The sequence below is a fragment of the Acomys russatus genome, chromosome 8, assembly GCF_903995435.1.
Source record: "Acomys russatus chromosome 8, mAcoRus1.1, whole genome shotgun sequence".
Lineage (NCBI taxonomy): Eukaryota > Metazoa > Chordata > Mammalia > Rodentia > Muridae > Acomys > Acomys russatus.
The window spans coordinates 10,366,843-10,385,779 of NC_067144.1; the positions used below are offsets into that span (position 1 = coordinate 10,366,843).

General features: G+C 40.2%; 1 protein-coding gene across 1 annotated transcript in view; it reads left to right on the top strand.

The window, feature by feature from the left end:
• Tprg1 (tumor protein p63 regulated 1) overlaps positions 1 to 1,249 on the top strand; it is a 130,568-nt gene extending 129,319 nt beyond the window's left edge. Inside the window, exon 6 of the mRNA XM_051150788.1 lies at positions 828 to 1,249. Within this exon, the coding sequence (XP_051006745.1) occupies positions 828 to 1,022 (195 nt within the window). The 3' untranslated portion in view covers positions 1,023 to 1,249. The remainder of the gene's footprint in view (positions 1 to 827) is intronic.
• Positions 1,250 to 18,937: the final 17,688 nt, after the last annotated feature.

Below are 18,937 nucleotides of genomic sequence, written 5' to 3' on the forward strand. Positions count from 1 at the left end.
CACACACACACACACACACGCAAATATGTATGTATATTTCTCAAAAAAAACATAAAATCAATAACAAAAGTTCCACATTGCCACTCAATAGTTGTGCTTAAGGAGCACAAATGAAATTATGGAATTCAGTATTTTCTCTGTCTGTGTCTCTGTAGTAATGAGAGGCATGACTATTTCCTAAGGAATTCCACATGACAGGAAAGAGGCTTGCGGAAGACACGGTGCCATCTTTAGGCTCTTTCTGACTTGCTGCCGTATTTCTACCCATGGAAATCTTGCTAATCTTTAAAGATTGCCTAAGGGTCTCCTTTTGACAGCATTCTTCATTTCTTCCAATTATTCATGGTGTTTCCTCTTTTATTTTGATTGTAGGTATTTTTCATCTATTTTCTTGTTTATTGTAATGACCTTTGCGTTACGACAGCTGGTGTATTTCATAGACTACTTCATAGTCAGTCATCATTGATAGCAGAGGTTGTTCATAGTTGGCCTTCCTCACTCAGCAATGTCCAGCGAATATATAATTCATAGTAGTCTACTGTCAGATTTTGTTAAATTGACTCCTTACTGTTGTGCAAGTTAACGATAATGAAAAATAAATAAGGCAGATAATTTTACTACTCTGTGCATTCTTTATTGGCTGAATATTATGTTAAAAGCCAAGCAAAAGCAATGCCAACTTTTCTGAGGAGCCATTCTTGTTTAAGGAGTGGGAACTGCTACCCCACTGGGGACTGTCTGGGAGGGGGTGATCTGGAGCTGCCCCAGAGTCACTAACTTTGCGCTTCTTCTTCTTCTTCTTCTTTTTTTTTTTTTTTGCTCTTCAGTTGTCTGGGTTCGCATCTAAGCTTGTTCCAGCTATTGAGAATGCTCACAAGAATTCTGCTGGATCTGGAAGAGGAAAGGAACTGGTGGTGGTAATCCAACCCATCCTGATTGAGACCTACATGGGGCTCATGTCCTTCATTGGAAACCGCAACAAGCTTGGCTATTCCCTTGCTCGTGGGAGTATTGGCTTTTGAGACTCTGTGACAACGTGCATCACCTGTAGATATCCAATTTGCAACATTTTGGGGGGATTATAATAGTTATTTTCAAATACTAGTTAAAGGCCTGACTTATTAGTGTTTTAGGAAGTCTAAAAGCTTGGCTAGACCGGTAGGCAGTTTAGGTCTCATAGGAGAGATGTTGAAACCAAACTACACACTTCTGAGCTCATCAAATGTTATGTAATGACCACCTAATTAGTATTCCTAGACAGAATTCGTGATGCAACTTAAATTTAAATTTGCTAAAGTGTACATTTTTGTCTTTGTGTTCCTCACATCCACGGGGCCTTTCATCATCTTAGTTTTCATCCCTTGAGCCCTGTGTTATTCTCATGAGGCTCTCACAGGCTCTGCTATTGTAGTTGCCATTTGCTATGGATTCCAATCCCTAGTCCTTTCTCATATATTTATGCCAAGACTGGGGCTCTACCTTACACCTGTCAGTCATCCCTATGTCAGTGTTTCCAGTGCCTCCATGCATTCAGAATTTTCCAAATCCAGATTTCTCTGTGGTATATTTTATAATCCAACCCTGAAACCTACCAGCTTTGGTTGGCTTGAATTCCATGCCAGATGCATCCTGTTATAGTGATATGTGGATATGTGACCAGCATTGTATGCCAGCTTAACTACATTCACCTGAGTCTAGAGGTAAAACTCACTAGCGCAGAGCTTGCCCAACTTGTGCAAAGTCTTGAATTTGATCCTTAGTACTGGAAAGAAAAAATAAAACAAATAGAAAGTTTAAGAAGTGCCCACACCATCCTCAATTCCATCCTTCACTGATAGTGTTGGATCAAGTCTTTAGTTGTTACCATGGTCTCTTAATTAGGTCCCCACTCCGAGGCTTTTTCCATGAGACCTTCCTGTCCATTCCGAAAGCACAGTTTGATCACAGCACTCTACAGTTGGTCAGTACTGCCCAGCAGCTCACTCCCTTTTGCATATTTTGTGTTTTCAAGTATTTTTTTTTTTTTTTTTTTTTTTTTTTTACACAACATATCTTCTTCTAATGAAAACTTTGCGGAGTGCCAGGATAGGAAACAGAAATCTTTGTGGAGATGGTCCCTGCTTCCTCCTTTGCTGAGCTCAGGACTTCAGTGGGTTTTCACTGACTACGTATTTTCAAAACATCATCTTCATTCTTTTCACACCCATCTGTTCTTCCTTTTAATCCTTCTTCTGTCCCCATGACTTAGCTCTAACTTTGAACAACCCAGGACAGTACTTCATTTCTTTTAGTTTCTTCCTTTTTAAAAATGTTAACTATTACCTTTACACATCACAGAAGCTCTAATGCTGGGCACTATAAGCATTATTAAGGAAGCTTTCTCATCTCTCCTGAGGCCCAAAGTTGAGATACTTACCTTGATGGTAAGGTTGAAAATTCCAGATATTTTATTTTTGGGCTCCTCTGAAGTCTACTTTTACAATCTTTCTTTCTTTCTTTCTTTCTTTCTTTCTTTCTTTTTTTTTTTTTTTAAGAAACACTGCTTCCTCATATTCAAAGACTTGGGTGCAGCCAGCTATCAATTGGAACACACATTCAAAACCAGAACTATAATATCCCGGGTTTCGTTTTGTGTACTTCCATTACTATTTTGGTCCTTCCTTCATCCCTCTTTGTCACACCCACTTCTTCCTCCTATGATGGCAAACATTGTTCAAGTCCCTAAGGCAAGGAACTTCTATTGAGACTGTGATAGGAAACGTTGAAATTCTTAGCTGTCCTGTCAACAGTAGTGGAATGAAAAGTCCTTCGATTGTTCTGGCAATGCTTCTGAAGCAGGCATTATTGGCAAATTATGTGAAAGCTGGTGTCTGAAAATCCCTATATGCCTCCAGGTAGTGGCATTTTCTGGCGGAAGCCTCTGAGGTGCCTGGCCTGTGCTCTTGAGTTACCATTTAAGAATCTCTCTGATGACTAAGCCCTCTCTGCATGTCTGCCCCTCTTGTGAAGCTTGGTCAGACATTCCTAAGTGCCTTTCTATAGGACATGGAGCAGCATCCTTAGCGAAAGCTACTCAGAGTGGACAGGAGGAAGGGGGCCTGCTGAATCCTGAGACCTGGCATCTGTGCTTCTTATGATTAGGCTGAGAATGGAGCTTCCAAGAGAACTTTGTCTGAAGATGTTTGGATGAGAAAGCTCACTAGCTAATAAATGGGATCTCGAGAGCAGGGTTATTCATGCGTGAGAGATCTCAGGAGTTTGAACAGCATTTCTAGATAAGCGAGAACATCTTTTTCAGTGTCAAATATCCAAAAACGGAAGGTTTACTTCTTGAAGTATGGACCCTAAACTCACTTGATACAAAGGTGGCTAGATACTATGTACACGTGAACAGCATTGGTGCAGTACAATATCTGAAAAGTCAATATAATCCTTTAAGTCCAGTGACTTCTTATTTGTTAAATAATTGTTACTAAACATTCAGCTAATTAGATATCTGTTCTGGAAAAGAACTTAATAAGTCCTGTGATCTCCTATAAAATTACTGTAACTTTCCCAATGCTTAACTTCCTAATGTCCAAGCTTGGGACAGTTTATACTTAATTCCCAGATGCTGAGCCTCAGTGAAAGGGTGTCAAACCCTCTCACTGACACAGAAAACACCAAGTTCCTGCCTATGTAACAAGACTTCTGCTGAAGACCATGCAGGGAGACCGGAACAACTCAACTCAGCTCTCAACAGGAATGGTTCCTTTGTCCCACGAAGCTGCTATGGTTGGCCGCTTAGTCTCAGTGGCTTCTTTGTTCTTAAGCTCAACTGACAGCTACAGACCAGGGGAACCTCTTGCTCACCTGGCCTTTTACCTCTGCTGTCTAAAATGTTTCACTGATGTTTTCCAAATGGGAATTATCAATGTATTTTTGAAACTAGACTGGATATAAGAGCCTTCAAACTAAAAACATGTCACCACAAACCTGTGATGCTTCGTGGTCTTATTTACCTGATCTTTGTTTCACTCAGTTTTACCCAATACAAAATTTCTATTGACGTTTCCTTCACAATCTGCATGAATAGCCATAGATTGAACCCTCGGGGTCTTCTGAAGTGTCTCACATAAATCTCCTTCGATCGACTCAGGACAAGTGGTGTCTATCTGCCAGCTCTTTCATTTAAAAACATGTTGACTGATGTAGAGTAATTCAAATTTCCGTGCCAGGGCGTGGAGGCATTTGGAAACTGAATTAAGGCTGCCACATTTTTTAGCTCATGAGGAAGGGCTGGTAAGTGTCAACGTGCCTGACTTCCCAGTGGTCGCTTGAACTGTTTTGGTGGCCAGGCTTCTGCCCATCCTTTAACCTAGACAGAGATGCTAGCTTACATCTTGGCTGCTTCCTGATCCTTTGCCTTGAGACCCACTTGCATTGTCCCTTTGTTGAAACAGTTCTGAAGGAGCCAATGTACAGAGCCCCAGGCTAAGGAAGGATTGAAACCTTCCAAGCCAGTGCTTTCATTTTGGAGAACATGAAGCAAAGGGCTAGAAACTGGAGAAAAAAAAATCAAAAATAAAAATAAAAAAGAAAGAAAGAAAGGGAGGAAAAAGTGAAGGAAGAAAGAAAGAAAGAAAGAAAGAAAAGGAAGAAAGAAAAGAGAGAAAAAAGAGAGAAGACAAAGTAAATTCTTGGCAACATTGGGATTAAACTACTTTTTCCAGCTCCTATTTTTGACCCATCACTCTGTCAATGCAGCACCTTTATTCCCAGGGACAAATATTCATTGTGATCCTTGTATCACACAACTGGTTAATTGTGGAGCAAGGAAACAATAGGCTATAGTTGTTTGGGGGGGGGGATTTCCAGAAGTTACCTTTATTTTCTTAAAGGCTAAGGTCACTCATGGAACACTCTGACTTCCTATCTGATCAAAACGCCCAAACAAAGCTGCGGAAGCCAGCGGAGCCAGCAGATGTTTTGTAAGGTAGCTTTACCTCTACCTGGCATTTCAGAGGGCAGCAGAGAGAGGGCAAAAGTATTAAGTTCAGGCTTAAAAGCTCCTTAGAAATTCTTTACACACAAGAGACCACGCTGGAGAAAAGAGGATGACTTATGCCAACGGGAAGAAAGAGAGAGGCTAATGCCTGCGGTTTCCAAAGGTTAAGAACAACAACAGGAAAAAAAAAAAAAAAAAAAAAAACAGCCCAAGTATTTGCACAGGGATGAATGCTCACTGGCTTTTGGCCAACAATTATACAAGGGCTTGTGCCCACATCCTGTAGCTGTGGTTTGGGGACGCTGCTCATGAGTGACTTCTTATGTTCAGTGACAGGAAATTTTAGTCACCAATGTGTAAACTCACCTTTGGTCTACACCTCCCACAAGGAGCTCTAAAGGCACTTTGGGGCCAAGCCTCTCGATTTCCTTGCAGATACCAATCCCTGGAAGCCAAGGAGGAACCATTTGAAAGAGATTGTGGTTGGGTCAGTATTCTATCTGGCTATGACAACACCTTAAGATAATTCTACAGCCATAAGAGGAAAGTATGATATTGTCTGCCAGACTCTTTTTTTTAGCTTCCAAGTCTAAGGCAAAAGGTAAGCCACATACCATTTCAGGGATGCAGCCAAGATGAAATTTGATACATTAAGCCACGAGGCTGCTTTCCCACCTCTGTTGGATGTCTCATCTGCTCTTAAACTTAAGTCAAAGATTTCTTATCAAAGATTTAAGAGGTCTCCATTTCAGCGACACCAGATGGAATGTGCAAGCTTGGATTAATTCATTTTAATGCCTATATGAGGTGTCTTCATGATGTAGTATGTGTGGAGAAAATGTGTTGGAATTGGACTCTCCGCATGGTCAAGTTGTTTGGTGTATCATGTTCACAATGTCATCTCAGGCAACTCAGAGATTTCTTTCCTTCCTCTTACAATCTCTTTGCTCTTTGTGGAACACATGGAACTGTGTTTAAAGGGGCCAAGGGGCCTGACATGTTATCTTGTTCAGCTTGCTGCTTGGTTTAATGAATCACTCAAGCATCTTAAGCAGATATATTGTTTCTGCACCTATGTTCCTGTGCACAGAATCCTCCACGCTCCTTCATTTTCACTTCTGGTTTCTTTGCTCTGATTTTCTTTTCTTTTGGTACTTAGAACTGAACCCACATTTCCAAGCAGGCCAAGCAAGCACTCTACCACTGAATAGCTTTAGCCTAGTCTGCCTGCCTTCCTTCCTTCCTTCCTTCCTTCCTTCTTCCTTTGTTTTTTCTTTTCTTTTCTTTTCTTTTTGTGGTTTTTCAAGACAGGATTTCTCTGTGTAGCCTTGGCTATCCTGGACTTGCTTTGTAGACTGGGATGCCCTCGCACTCACAGAGATCCGCCTACCTCTGCCTCCCAAGTCCTGGGATTATAAGCATGTGCCACTGTCCCTGTACCAGTCTATTTTCTAAGGCAATTAATTCTCCCAGTAATAACCTATATCAAGATGATTTCTCTGACTATTGAACTTAAATCTTTCCCTTTAGAAATGCACTGGGACAGCATCAATCTGTAACCAAGGCAATTTTCCAGCTTCAGCACTCTGAGTAATGAGGTTACAGTTGTGAGCCTGCTGTACCTGGCCTAATGTTGTCATCTAGACCTTTCTTTTTTCTATTTTCAGCCTAGAAGATAAAGCCGGAATGATGAGTCTGTCACAGTGCTTCTAGCACAGGCAGACAGCTTCATCAACTCTTAATTAATCTCTATAAGCAGCTGTCTGAGGTGTGGCTGGAATTAGAACTAGCCATCCCATCATCTTCTTCTTCCTGGAATCTGAGGATTCCAGTTCGGTGGGAAGAATTCCCGCTGTGGTCTTACTGACAGAAACTAGCCACTATGGCGCTGTTCAAAAATGTCAGTGTTCTCTCAGAAATGTGCTTCACGTAAACTTGAGAAAGACTCGCTACATCACCTTAGAGCATCTGGAGAAGTGGTTCTCAGCCTGCGGATACAACCCCTTTGGGGGTCAAATGGCCCTTTCTCATGGGGGTCACCCAGGATCATTGGGAAACACAGACATTTACATTACAATTCATTACAGCAGCAAAATTACAGTTGTGAAGTAGCCACAAAAATAATTTTATGGTTGGGGGACCCCACAACATGAGGAACTGTATTAAATGGCCACAGGATTAGGAAGGTTGAGAACCACTGCTCTAGAGCTTGAATGGGAGAGTCTCACACACTAAGTCACTTTGGAATCTCAAGGAATCTAAAGCTTTAGACCCCCCTCCTCTGCATTTCACCCTCATTAGTAACACTTCCTTTGCACCCTGCTTTAGTTAATCAACATACTCCACTCTCAGAATCCCTTGTGCATCAAACACACTAATTATAGGGTTTTTTTAAAAGATTTTATTTTTTTATTTTTATTTTTTTTAATTTTATTTAATTTTAATTTATGTCTGTTGGTGTTGGGAGTGTCAGATTTTGGAGTTACAGACAGTTGTGAGCTGCCATGTGGGTGCTGGGAATTGAACCCTGGTCCTTTGGAAGAGCAGGCAGTGCTCTTACCCACTGAGCCATCTCTCCAGCCAAAATTATAGGATCTTGATGTGCAATGAAATGTCAGTGTTCTCTTGCACAACGTGGCATTTCCGACCAAAATTATGTTGACTATGTTCCCGTACATGTTCTTCAGTTTTCTACTGAAATGACCTGGTAAACGTTTGTGTAGTTATCTGTGGATCTTTTATGTTTGATGAGTCATATTTTAACTTAAGTTTTTAGGACTTGATTTGTGGTGTAAGTCTTGAGATGACTCAGAGTAAGAATATGGAAGTGCATGTTAGGTGGAATATGACTGTGTTTCCTGATCCCAGGCGTTCGTTTGCTACTTGATTGCATTAATGCACCTCCTCGTGCCAGGTGGAGCTACTGATATGATGCTCTCACTCTCTCGCTCACTTACTCCCCTGTTTTTTGGTGGATTCTTTTTTGCCAACTTGACACAATTTAGAGTCACCTGGGAGGAGGGATCCTCAGGTAAGGATTTTACCTCCATCAGATAGGCCTGTAGGCAAATCTGTGATGTGTCTTCTTGATGAATAATCAATGTCGGAGGATTCAGCCCACTGTGGGTAAAGGCACACCTGGGCAGGTGGTCCTGGCTGTCTGTCTAAGGAAACAAGTTGACAAGCTGCACAAGGCATGGGGAGAAAGCCAGATAGCAGCATCCTCCCATGCTCTCTGCTTTGGTTCCTATCTCAAGTTTCACACCTTATATTCCCTCAGTGATGGACTACAACCTGTAAACCTGAAATAAACGCTTTATTATGTCTAGTTGCTTTCGGTCAGAGTATTTTATCACAGCAGGAGAAAGGCAAACTAGAGCCCATATGCACATGAGTGTGCATGTATACCCACACAGAGATACAGACAAATATACACATACATGTATACACATGCACACACACACACCCATTTACACACACACACACATATATATACATACAAACACACACATACATACACGTATATGCTCATACACACCTACACACGTACACACACCCATACACATACACACACATATATTAAACACATTCACACAACACACACATACACACAAATACTCACACACATATACACACACACACACACACACACACACATTCCCTCTCCCTATTATTAAAGCACTAGAAGCAGTTTGCTTTTAGGTTTTTAGCAGAACCAACAGTGTACCCTACTTTCCTATATTCTAGTCAGCAGAGAACTTGACCACTTCTCTTCAAAAAGGCATCCCAATGGCCCATTTATTGGGGGACGTTGTGTAGAAAGAGGCAGCTGAGCATGAAGCAGCAACTGTTCTAGCACTACCATCTTCTATAAAACACAAACACAAGGAAGTATAAAAAAATCACACTAGGAGATCAGTGATTCGGGACATGGCTCTACACATCCTCTAAGACAGGGACAGGTTACAGCTGTGTGTTATTAAGAAAGAGCCATATAACTATTAGTTGGGTTTTTTCCTTTGTTTTGTTTTTGTTTTTGTTTTAAATTCTGGATGCAATAGGTTTCTCATTTGGGTCTACTGTTTGATTCCTACTGACCAAGTTCAAAAGGCTGCCACATTTGAGTACAGCCTGAATCAGGGGAAAGATCTGGAGTGGGTCGGTGCTGGCATATATGTATCATGCTTTGCCTGTATAGCTTTGCCTGTATAGATAGCTCAGTGGACTCAATGGTGCTTGAGGTATCTGTTGCAAATGGAGATGCTGCATAGAGCCTTGGGACCTTTCCTTCATGTGAATCCCTGAGGATTGTAAACAGGCATAGTCCACATAGCTAGATAACTATTTTCCTTTGAGAAACACTCCCTTTGCCTTGCTGTTGGACTCTGGTAGGGAGGGAGCATTGAGCATCCTGTGGCCTAAGGTGCTTGCTATACTAGTTGCTGCCTGACCCCTTTAAGCATAATGTTGGGCAAATGCAGGTGGAGGAGGTGTGTACAAGAGCATGCTTGGAGATCCAAAGGGCATAGAAAAGTGCACTAGCAAATTTCTGGGGGTGGGGCTGCTATTTGTATTCCTACCCCACATTTTTCTCTCACATGGTCTAACATATGACTCCAATTGGAGATCAAGATGCCCAATGTTCTTAGGAGAAAAGCTCTTCAGATGTTTCTGTAGCTTCATCCCCAAGTGGGTACTCATGGCAGTTATTTCTGTGGTACCTGAAGAATGGGATGAAGGAAATTTCTCCTAGAGGGCAAATAAATGGAATGTCATTTCCATATTCTGCCTCTGGAGCACTTTCTGTCTTATGAATGATGAAATATGAGGTTTGCAATAGTGACATGACACCATTACACACATGCCTGCCTCAGAAACCCACCATAGTGTGTTAATTCCAGACATGACTCTTAATTCATCGATTCTTCTAACCTCCAGTTCCAATGGACCCAAATCTAGAGAAAAAAAAAAGCACCTTGAAGAAGATCATCTTTTTCCTGAAAGTGCATAACATAAAGGGAAGCACAAGACTATAGGCACATGTAGAGCATTGGTTCTCAACCTGTGGGTAGTGACCACCTGGGGGTTATACAACTCTTTCATAATGAGTTACTTAAGGCCATCCTGCATATCAGTTACTTATATTGTGAATCATAACAGTAGTAAAATGAAAGTTATGAAGTAGTAATGAAATAATTTTATGGTTGGGGGTCACCAAACAGGGAACAACAATACTAAAGGGTCGCAAAGGGAGAAAGGTTGTGAAGCACTGATGTAGCGGACTATAAAGCATCACATCTGCCGTATTAGGGCCATCACTACTCATCACAGCTTTGTGTAAAAAGTATATTCTTGTTTCCTTGCTTGCTCTACTCAAATTAAGTGCTTGACTGCCTATTCTAATACCGTGTCTCACTTTATTATTTCTTTCTTTCAGAAACCTAAGAGCCAAGACTGTTGCTGCAGTCAAGGCCACTACTGTATCAGTGAGTGTGCCTTGCCAGGCAGGTTGTTACTGAAGCTTACAGTTGAGTAAAACCGATGATTACTGTTCCCCTAGAGCTGTGTGCACAGCACCTTCCAGCACCATGAAAGCCAGCCAGTCAGTTTGATGCTTTCTAGTCAGCATCAGCTTGATTTTTCCACATTCTATGACTCAAGCATACGTCATTTTCAGCAATATGGTCTTGCTATCAAGTTATGAAGGCACTAAGAACATTAGAAATAGCTTACAATGTTTGGAATCCATGGGGACTGACCAGCAACTCCTCATGAGATGATCCATTCCTGGCACTGGGTCTTTCATTTTATACCTAATGGTATCAAAAGGTATCACTGTACCTCTCTTATAGGATAGCTTCATTTAAACTCTTTTGTATATATGTTTATACATAGGCATTTTAGAAAACTTGTACAGGAATAAGTTTCCATATGACTCTTTCAAAGGCCATTAGTATCTGTCATTCCTCACCATGCTCCCTTCTCTTCTCTGTTGTCTCATCTTCATACTAAGTAATTTTTTTTTGCTCTGTTATTCATCATTCCCCCTTTATAGCCTAACCTGCAATCTATCTTCTCTCTTTGTAAAGCCCCTCTCATGGTATCCTAATAATTTTCCACCAAAGTGGTCCTCATCCAAGAAATGCATGGATAGCTTAACATGGTTATATCAATAAATGTAATCCATCCCATAAACAGACTCAAGAGTAGGAAGTAAATGGTCACCATTAGATGAAGAAAGAGTTTTTTTATTTTTTGACAAAATTCAAGACCTTTTCGTGACGAATGTCCCAGAGAAACTAGAGGTTGCCTGGGCATACCTCAACTTAACAAAAACAATATACAAGTCCGCAGTTAACATTATGCTAAATGGAGACCAGGTCGAAGTATTTCCACTAAAGTCAGGAATAAGACGATGATGTTGACACTCTTTATTTTTATTCAATACAGTGCTTGAAATCTTAGCTAGAGAAATCAAATATAAGGAGATCAAGAGATGAAGGGGAGAAGTCAGAGTATCTTTATTGGTAGATAATGATTCAAAACATGAAAGATTCTAAAGACTCCTTCAGAAAACTCCTAGAGCTGATGGAACATGCTCAGTAAGTCAGGAGGTTACAAAATTAACATGAAGATGCAGTAGCCCTCCCATGTACCAACAGAACTACACACCAAGAAGGAATTCAGAAACAATATCTTTATACTAGCCTCAAAAAGTAACTTTAAATGAAGGGAGTGAAATCTGCATGATCCGAGGAAGGGAAAGACTTGTGCAGTGAAAACTTTAAGACACCAAATAAAGAAATACAAGATGATACTAGAAGATGGAAAGAACTCCCTTGTTATGGGTCAGTAAGATTAATATTGTGAAAATGACCATTATTTCCAAAAAGCAATGCACAAATCCCATGCAATTTCCAACGAAGTTCCAATGCATCTTTTTTTCACGAGAACTGAAAAAGAACTTTAAATTTTATATGAAGCCAAAGCAATATCAAATGAAAAAAAGCTAATGCTGGAGGTATTACTGTTCCTAATTTCAAACAGAACTACAGAGCCCTATCAACACAAACAGTGTGCTTCTGGCATCAAAACAGACACAAGGATCAATGGGATAGACGTGAGGACTCACATGTGAGCCCACAGTCCTACACACACTTCATGTTTGACATGGAAGCCAAAAGTACAGGTTGGAGAAAAGGTAGCATTTCAACAAATGGTTCTGTTCAAACTAGATAACTACCAGTAAAGGGGTGAACTAGATCTTTATTTCTGACCCTGAACAAAACTTCAAAGAAAGATCAAGGAAGGACTTCAAAATAAGACCCACCATTCTGAGTCTGATAGAGAGTAGAGGGAGCAATACACTTCAACTTACAGGCACAGGAAAGGACTTTCTGAACAAGAGCTGTGGCAGTTCAGGCATGAAGGGCAACAGTGGACAAACTGGACCTCCTGAAAGTAAAAAAAAAAAAAATTCTATAGAGTTAAAAGGGAGCCCTCTGAATGGGGAAATTCTTTACCATCTGATATAGGCTTAGTATCTACCATATACAAAGAATGAATACAACTAAACATCAAGGAAATGAATGGCTGAATGAAAAATCAAGGCATACAGTAACCAGAGTTCTCAAAAGATGAAACATAAGTTGTTAAGAACAGTTTAAAGGTATTCAACATTTCTAGATATCTTTACCCAATTATGTTGGCTAACATAAACACGACAAAACAAATTACAAATTCTGGCATGGTTGTAGTGAAAAGGGAAGAACATTTACTCACTGTTGGTAGAAGTGCCAACTGGTACTACCGCTAGGAAAGTCAGTGTGGAGTTTCTTGAAAAAGATAAGAGGTATATTTCCATATGATACAATGTTGGCACTCTTGGGCACACACCCAAAGGACACCATATATTTCTACAGGGACACTTCTTTAGCCACATGCATTGCTGCTCTAGTCATAATAGGCAGGGAATGGCCACAACCTAGATGCTCATTAACAGATGCATGGATAATAAAAACATGGTCCATTTACACAATACAATATTACTCAGCTGTTCTGAAAAGTGAAATCATGACCTGGAAATGAGTGTGCTGAAGGAGGCAAATCAGACCCAGAAAGACACACATAGTATTTTCTTTCTCATATATGATGCTTGCTTCAAATTTTTGAATGTATGTGATTAAATTACAATGGAACCTTTTGAGGTAAATGGACATGTCCAAAATTCTTCGTTCTGTGTTCCCTACCACAGGAACCAGCATTCGTGGAATATGGCAAGTTTAGACTAAGGAACTAAAATTACTATGTTGTAATTAATTTAAATTGAGAAAAACCACATATGTCTAGAAGCCATCTTAATTAGCAAAATAGGTATGGAGAAAAAAAAAAGATGGTCATGAAAAACAGATGGTCATGAAATCCTGAATGGCAGCAATGCTGAGGAAGTGACATGATCTCTGTAATTCTTCCCAAGAATGTTTAAGAAAACACAAACATTTTTTGAATTGCTTTCTGCTACACTTCATCATATATTTAAGAAAACCAACTGCTAAGAAGAATTTGTGTTCAAAATCCACATTTTTTTCAACCCAAGTCTACCTTTCAAGTCAATATAAGCCATTTTAAACTATTTACTTATTTATCTGTTACTTTATTTACTCCTGACCACAGTTCCTCCTCTTCTCCTCCCAGTCCCCACATCACGCACCTCTCCATCCATTCTCCCCTCTCCTTCTCCTCAGAGAATAGGGAGGTCCCCCATGGGTACCAGTTCACCATGGCACACTAAGTTGCTGCAAGATTAGAAGCATCCTCTCCCACTGAGGCCAGATTTTAAAAGTTATTTCTTCCTGCTCTTTTAATACTCTATGAGCTGAAGTGGATACGATTTCTATGCATGCATTCATTTATATCAAGCGTCACTTATTGATTTCCTTCCTGATAGAATGACTTGGTTTGTTTACATCTTACACTTCCACCCCTTTCCTTTTTTTTAGCTTCACATTTATATGTGTTCATTTCAATGAAATAATATGCATTTATTTCTATTTCTTTATCAACTTTAGCTGCTATCATTTCCTTCACTATGGAGATACATACCAGTGAGATTAAACTAGATTTTCTCCTGTAGATATTATTTTTTGCTTTTTTCTTAAACATGTATTTACTTCTATTTATCTAGAGTATAAAGTGCTCCTGTGTGTTCTGAAATTATGGTGTTTCCATCTGGTTTTAATGTCTCTAAGTTCACAGCTATGTGGGTTGTGGAAGGAGTCAGGCTTCTTCTTCTTCTTCTTCTTCTTCTTCTTCTTCTTCTTCTTCTTCTTCTTCTTCTTCTTCTTTTTCCTCCTCCTCCTCATCCTCTTCCTCCTTTTCTTCCTCCTCCTCTTCTTCTTTTCTCTCTTCTTATTTTACAAGCATAATGATATTTTCTTGCCTATGTGAAATTTGCTGAATTTCTAAGATTTATAAAACATTTTGTTTTACTGTAAGTCTCCACAAGACTCATATGTTACCAGTACCTCTATTTTTTTTTCAATTGAAGGAAGCAAGGTGCTGAAGAATAGGATAATTTAACCAAGGTCATTCATATAAGTGAGAAGTTGGGGTTGTAAAGTTGAGTAGCTTCTATGGTATGATGACAAATACCACAGCTATGGTTTCAGTATGATTTTCTTAATCATTAAGCTTTGCAAAAATGCCATGGGTTAGGTTTCTTGTTTCATATTTACAATCCACACTGTGTGTTGAAGCAAAGAAATTTGAAGCTTGTGTCCTGTGACCACAGTTTCTTTCAAGGAACTCTAAAAATGCCTCCAGGCATTAAGGTGCTTCATGAACCAAAGCTGACAAATGTTTAGCTTCAGGTAAAGACCTATCTGACATTAAGCTAACATTTACCAAGCACTTATGTGCTTGGCATCCTAGCTAACATATTTCCTATGCATTATCTTGTTTCCATCTTCCCAACAACTCTCTAAATATAATTAAATAGCTCAAGTTTCAATAATTCATCACTATGATTGGGCTATGTCTTTTCTACAATGAGGGAGTACAGTTTGAACATCAAATACAAAGACAAAATGAACTTGGTAAAAAGTAAAATGAGATTAGGTGGGTAGTGTGGGTCCTGGGGAGAAGGGAGGTGTAAAAACATTGCTTGATGAACAACAGTCAAGTGTTGAGATTGTGCTCTTGAAACCAATCGTTAAAGTCAACCCACTGGGTTGGTGCTTTCCCCCCTGTATAAAAAAATGAACAGATGGCTCATGTTCTCCCAAATCGCTAAGCTCCAAGGAAGACAGAGTTAGAGACACGATGTGTGGGCTCCGAATATACACAGCTCACCTGGAAGCCCCTGCCATTCGCGTGCTTCCCCTGAATGATGTGAGTTCATCACAGTGGCATAGCAGGAAAAGAGGAGTCTAAATTCCAAGGAGCCTAGACCTTACTTAATGTAGGGAGAAGATTTTTTTTTATGAAAAATATTTTTAATGGAAATTAAAGCACAGAATTGAATATTTTCAAATGACAAAAAGCAACCTCAGAAATTGAAGAGATTGCAAGCCTGATAAAAATTACAAAACATCAAAATTCCAGAAAAAAAATAACACAAATCCTTAATTATTTAATATAGTCCCATAATGCTTCAGTCTTACTCACTTTTGACTACGGACTGGATAGTTTCATATTCATATGATGATAGTGCTAAAAATAACATTTTCTTTTAAGCGTATATTTATGTTCACTGTGTGGAAGAAGCTTGTGGGCCATGGTGCACATGTGAGCTGGAGGAAAACTTTGTGGATTCGGTTCTCTCCTTCACCTTAACATGGAATCTGCGATTGAACTCACGCCTTCATCTTTGAGGCAGTGCCTTTGCTTGCTGAGCCATCTGCATGGCCCTAAAATACCATTTTCTACAAAGTTAAAATAGTCTAATGTTTTCCTAGTTAAATGAAACGTATTTTTTGTAAAAATTTTTATTGATAGTTTAGGTATGTTTCAATCACTTCATAATTTATTAAAGGTAATATTTTTTGTACATTTAAAAAAATTCCTTTGGAATTCCAAAAACAAGACATTTCCTTGATACACCCTATTAAATTTTGAAAGAATTTTCACAGGATACCACATGATTTTATGTATTTTCAGTCTTGTTTTTCTCTCATCACCTTCATGTTCTCTACGATGCATGCCTTGGGGACATTTGTTTCTTTTTCAGGTCTGAGCATTGGTCTTGTCCTTTCTCTGAAATTCAGTCTTAGTTGGTGGTAGAAATAGTTTTGGAGCCAGCAGTCATAAGTAGGGCCTATCTAGTGGTTTATAGTTCACCAAAGTGGCTGGTAGCCATATTATTTTGCTCAAACAAACTCTAACCAAATGAAAATCCACCTAACTGTCCTGAACCAGATCCTGGTAACACTAGCTGCAGGGAAGAGGAAGGGGCAGAGGGGTTGGCTGGGAAAGAACCATATTTTTATCCAATAGCTGATAAAGCATTTTACTGTTTCAAACTTGAGAAAAAGGATGGTGCACACGGGAAGAGACGTATAGACCCTTTCACCTTCTGTTAGGGCCTCAGAAGGGACCTTGAGGGGATGTCTTTTGGAACTTTCATTATCCTTCCAGCAAAATCCACTGAGTGCAGGGGCTAATAAATTAAGAGTGCAAGACACTAATTCCAGCCCAGACTTTCCCTCCAGCTTGTTATGTGAGCCTTGGGCAAGTTACTTGCCTTCTGACCCTCAGTTATTACTTAAAAAAAATGTTCTGAAAAGGTAACCCCCAAAGGGCTTCTCCCTCTGATACTGAGATCCATTACAATGCTGACCACAATTACAAAATCTCCCCTAGATCAGGGCCTCCTGCTCACACTCGCTAAGCACACGGCCATTTTCACTCTACTATGGGCGCAGAAGTTTAAGAAGGTATTCACAAAGCAATTTAAAGGTGGCTGAGAGTAGTCTTCTTACAGAGTTTCGTCCTTTTGGCATCCCAGTGACCTCTTTGGGTGTCTCAAAATGATTGAAGAGGAGCGTATTTCCATGGTGATCATGCCCATGATCCCTAGCAGCTGGAGAGCTTAACCTAAACCTGACACAGCTTCCTACGTTGGGCTGGGAACCCACTTAACCAAAGCATTCAAGGACAAGACTTGACAACTATGTACTTTGGGTCCTGGAAGGGATTCCAGAATAGAGAGTGTGGGAGCATGGTGAAAACACTCATCTTGAATCTTATTTTTTTTTTTCCATGCATTGAAACCTCAGGAAATCATCTAACCAAGAAGGAACATTAACTGCGAAGGAGTCATGAGGGGATCTTGAATACTAGATGAAATATTTTTCAGTGGGTAGAGAGCTGCCTACTGAGTAGTCATTTCATATCTAGCCTGGCTCGTTGGACTAACTTGCTGCATCTTCACCATATGAACAGTCCTTCATTAGAGAGCCATCAACTTCATCTGTTTCTGACTTTCTTCATCTACAGCCCTCTTTTTCAGATCTGTCAGTGCCAGACCGAGATCTGTTTGCTTGAATGGCGCGCCATAACTAAGAGTAAACAGACATTCACAGCTGTGTGACTGGATTCAGGCAGAGAGTACATTCTAAAATAGATCTCGGCCACAGAGGGCATGGACACTTGCCCTGCTCACTGTTGCCAGGGAATGCAGCCCTGAAGCTTGGCTTTTTCACGCCTCAAACTCATTAAACTCCCAGCCTGAATTTCACACATCATATCCCTCCAGAGTCTTTGGCTTCCTTCCTTCAAACAGAAGGCCCCCTTCTTCCTCAGTTGGCTTAATTAGTTCTTTACCAATTTGTTATTGACATACTGTTCATCCGGCTTTCTCTAAGTGCCAAGGTTGGGGCAGTGGGGAACAATATGTCTCTATGGAGGGAAGGGTTCTCTATTAGAGTAGCTGACTTGTCAATATGCAGAGTTGGAATCCTGGAATCCTAGAGATCATGTAGTTCTATTAGGGTGGTCCTACAATGTGGGTAAAGAAAAAGGAGGGGCCCAAAGTTTACACAGTGGTCTGGGTCATAGGCAAGAAAGTGGAAATTTACTCCATACCTCGTATTTATATCTTTGAAGTCATGAAGTCCAAATAATTTTGTGTTGGTACTTAGACGCTGTAGGAACAGACATTTAATACAACCACTTAGCCATTTGCCTCTATCTTTTCTTTTTTATTAATTTATTCTTGTTACATCTCAATGTTTATCCCATCCCTTGTATCCTCCCATTCTTCCCTCCCCCCCATTTTCCCATTATTCCCCTCCCCTATGACTGTTCCTGAGGGGGATTACCTCCCCCTGTATATGCTCATAGGGTATCAAGTCTCTTCTTGGCAACCTGCTGTCCTTCCTCTGAGTGCCACCAGGTCTCCCCCTCCAGCAGGCATGGTCAAATATGAGGCACCAGAGTACGTGAAAAAGTCATATCACAATCTCCACTCAACTGTGGAGAATGTTCTGACCATTGGCTAGATCTGGGAAGGGGTTTAAAGTTTACCGCCTGTATTGTCCTTGGCTGGTGCCTTAGTTTGAGCGGGACCCCTGGGCCCAAATCTGCCTATCATAATGTTCTACTTGTAGGTTTCTAGGACCCTCTGGATCCTTTTATTTTGCTATTCTCCCATGCATCTCTCATTTAGAGTCCCAATAGGATGTCCTCCCCTCTGTCCCAGTTTCCTGGTAAGTGAAGGCTTTCGTGGGACATGCCCCTTGCCTCTATCTTTTGCTTGGTTTTCAGAGTAAAGCCTGACCCAAGCAATAAAGGAATGATTCTCCAACCTAAATAAGAATGTCAATATATTTCTTCATTATTCAGATCTCCATGGACAAACATCAGAGTTCATAACTAAATACATAGATGCATGAATATGTGCACAGACACGGTCTCTGATAGAGTGGGACAGTGAGAAAAGAAATGAAAAAT